We start from the raw sequence: 3,041 nt of genomic DNA, 5'->3' as shown, positions 1-3,041 counted from the left end.
TTATTTCAGTTTCTGCCACTTCTGCCCAGCTGCTTTCTCCTTTCCACCCGTCGCCTCAGGCTACTCTGGGAGTTTCCAACGCTGTGCCACTTGCTTGGGTTGGCGGGAGTGATTGTTGGGGTTCCCTCTCCCCGCAGCCGGGGTTTCCACGCCAATACCCTTTGGTAGACAACCCGACATATGGGTTACTGTCCAATTCCGAGTCTCGAAGTTCCGGTTAGGAAGGCTGTAAAACAAAAAAAGAAGGACGGAATCTGTTAGCAGAGGTTGCTGCCGAGGAGGCAGCGTGCATGCACAGCGACAGCAAGCACTCCGTGGTCCTGGCAGGTGCGCAGCCAGCGGAGGGGGCCCCCATGGTCCGCCCCAAGGACCGCCTTGGTTCCTCTCCGGCCACCGTCTCCCCCCTCCAAGAAACTTTTCTTTCGCTTGGAGAGGCTCCGTGTTGCCATGAAAACGGATTTTCCAAGGGGCCCGACCCTCCTCCTCAGGGGCATCGGACTGGAAAAACCGAAATGGCCAGAGAGCAGAGACAAAAAGGGGCCGCTAAGCGGGGGCCTGGAGCTAGAGAGCCCAGGCCCGCACATCCCCTCCGCCCCCACCCACTCACTCTGGGCACCATCGCCTGTGACTCCCTCGCCCGACGCAGGCAGAGGAAAGCTGACTGCTCCAACTCACACCAACCACCTCCGAACCTCACAGCCTTTTGAGCGCTACGCTGTCCTGAAGCCTGTCTCCTGCGCAACAGTCCCTGACCCCGCTCATTCCGCTTGGAGAGGGGCTGATTCCAGGAAGAGATTCTTGGAGCAGCACCCCGGGACACCTCGGTTGCGCTATGAGTCCCCAAGCCCTCCGGGATGCTGGTGATGCCCCGTGTCTGAGTGCTGGCAGCAGAAGCAGTTGGAGGACGTCGCGCAGACAGCAGAAAGCTTTGCATGGTGGCCTTAGGATCGGGCATCGGTCGTCCCTGAGAGGGCTGTAAAGTCGTTTTCTAAGACCCCGTGGGCGCCCCTCTGCCCCTTCCCCCCAATCCCGCTCATGCGTCCCCTCCCCCTTCTATCACTTCCCAGAGTTTCGTTCTTTCAAACTTTTTGAGACCCTAATTGGTGGTATCTGAGTGGCTCTCCGGGACTCCCGCCCCCTGAATAACTCTCAGCACGTCACCAGGCCCAAGAGGGGCGTGGGGGTGAACGAAAGGGCTCCCCGAACTTTTTTTTTTCCTGTGCGGACTAACGGGGGCTCCGTGACGATTGGCCAGAGCACAACACTGGAAAGCTGTCAATCAAGGGGGCTCTGGGAGGCAAGGGGCGGACCCTGCCCAACCCTGGGGGAATCCGAGCAGGTATATAAGGGGCCTGGCGAGCGCCGGGCCAGACTGCGAATGCGACCGGTTCGAGACAGCGCATCAGGTGCGAGTGGCCTGAGGGTTCCTGCAGAGCTGGCGCGGAGCGCTTCGGCAAGTCTGTCCTTCCCGCCCGACCCGCTGGCCCACCGGCCCCCAAGCGCCCCTCCGACGGAGTCCCCAGGTCTTTTCACCGTGGCCGCTCCAGCCCCGGGAGCGTCTTCTCCTCCCGCCACTCTGGCGCACCTTCTTCCCGCTCCGGCCATGTACAGCCTCCTGGAGACTGAACTCAAGAACCCCGTGGGGCCATCTACTCCGGGCTCAGGAGCGGGCGGCCCAGCAGCCCCCGGCGGTGCAGGCAAGAGTAGCGCGAACGCAGCCGGCGGCGCGAACGCAGGCGGCGGCAGCAACAGCGGTGGCGCGAGTGGCGGGGGCAGTGATCAGGACCGCGTGAAGCGTCCCATGAACGCCTTCATGGTGTGGTCCCGCGGGCAGCGGCGCAAGATGGCCCTGGAGAATCCGAAGATGCACAACTCTGAGATCAGCAAGCGCTTGGGCGCCGACTGGAAATTGCTGACCGACGCCGAGAAGCGGCCGTTCATCGACGAGGCCAAGAGACTGCGCGCGGTGCACATGAAAGAGTACCCGGACTACAAGTACCGGCCCCGACGCAAGACCAAGACGCTGCTCAAGAAGGACAAGTACTCCTTGCCCGGCGGCCTGCTGCCCCCCGGTGCCGCCGCCGCAGCCGCCGCCGCTGCCGCTGCTGCCAGCAGCCCGGTGGGCGTGGGCCAGCGCCTGGACACGTATACACACGTGAACGGCTGGGCCAACGGCGCGTATTCGCTGGTGCAGGAGCAGCTGGGCTACGCGCAGCCCGCCACTATGAGCAGCCCGCCGCCGCCCGCGTTGCCTCAGATGCACCGCTACGACATGGCAGGCCTGCAGTACAGCCCCATGATGCCACCCGGCGCCCAGAGCTACATGAACGCCGCCGCTGCAGCCGCCGCCGCCTCGGGCTACGGGGGCATGGCTCCCTCGGCTGCCGCCGCAGCCGCCGCCGCCGCCTATGGGCAGCAGCCCGCCACCGCCGCTGCCGCGGCCGCCGCCGCCGCCGCCATGAGCCTGGGCCCTATGGGTACGGTGGTGAAGACAGAGCCCAGCTCACCGCCGCCCGCCATCACATCGCACTCGCAGCGCGCTTGCCTCGGCGACCTGCGAGACATGATCAGCATGTACCTGCCACCCGGCGGGGACGCTGCCGACGCCGCCTCGCCGCTGCCTGGCGGCCGCCTGCACACCGTACACCAGCACTACCAGGGCGCGGGGACTGCCGTCAACGGAACGGTGCCGCTGACCCACATCTGAGCGCCAGCCTGCGCTCGCCACCCCCGCGCCCCCACCCCACCCTGCACCCCCGCAGTGGGGACGCCTTGTTGTTTAGCTTTGCTTGCCTGGGTCTGTTGCCTTGTATCGAGAAGGGGAGGACAAAGTTTGCTGTAGCTGTCGGGTTTTGTACAAAAACAAAAAAGTCCGGATCATCGGATGATATAGGACTTCCTAGAGCTCGACTGCCCCTCCCTCCCCTTTTGTAGGCTGGAAACCGCTGTGATGTTTGCCAAGAAAAAGCAGCCCCCCTCCTCCTCCGGGGTTCCTGGGTTTTCCGGTTGCATTTGAAAATGTCTCGTTAGTTTACTGTTAG

At 63.9% G+C, this 3,041-nt stretch overlaps 1 protein-coding gene across 2 annotated transcripts; it reads left to right on the top strand.

The window, feature by feature from the left end:
- The first annotated feature begins 1,378 nt into the window (after positions 1–1,378).
- On the top strand, positions 1,379–2,707 carry SOX3 (SRY-box transcription factor 3). 2 transcript variants are annotated; one of them, XM_037139896.2, is made up of 3 exons: positions 1,604–1,639; positions 1,703–2,335; positions 2,417–2,707. In XM_037139896.2, the coding sequence occupies exons 1-3, from the start codon at positions 1,604–1,606 to the stop codon at positions 2,705–2,707; spliced, it is 960 nt and encodes a 319-aa protein (XP_036995791.1). The 2 variants fall into 2 exon arrangements, with proteins under 2 accessions (XP_036995788.2, XP_036995791.1); XM_037139893.2 differs by having other exon boundaries at positions 1,379–2,707.
- The last annotated feature ends 334 nt before the right edge of the window (positions 2,708–3,041 follow it).

Source organism: Artibeus jamaicensis, unplaced genomic scaffold (genome assembly GCF_021234435.1).
Source record: "Artibeus jamaicensis isolate MK-2021 breed Jamaican fruit bat unplaced genomic scaffold, CSHL_Jam_final contig_240, whole genome shotgun sequence".
Classification (NCBI taxonomy): Eukaryota; Metazoa; Chordata; class Mammalia; order Chiroptera; family Phyllostomidae; genus Artibeus; species Artibeus jamaicensis.
Note: the sequence above shows the minus strand (reverse complement) of the source record. Positions and strands in the feature narration are given on the sequence as shown.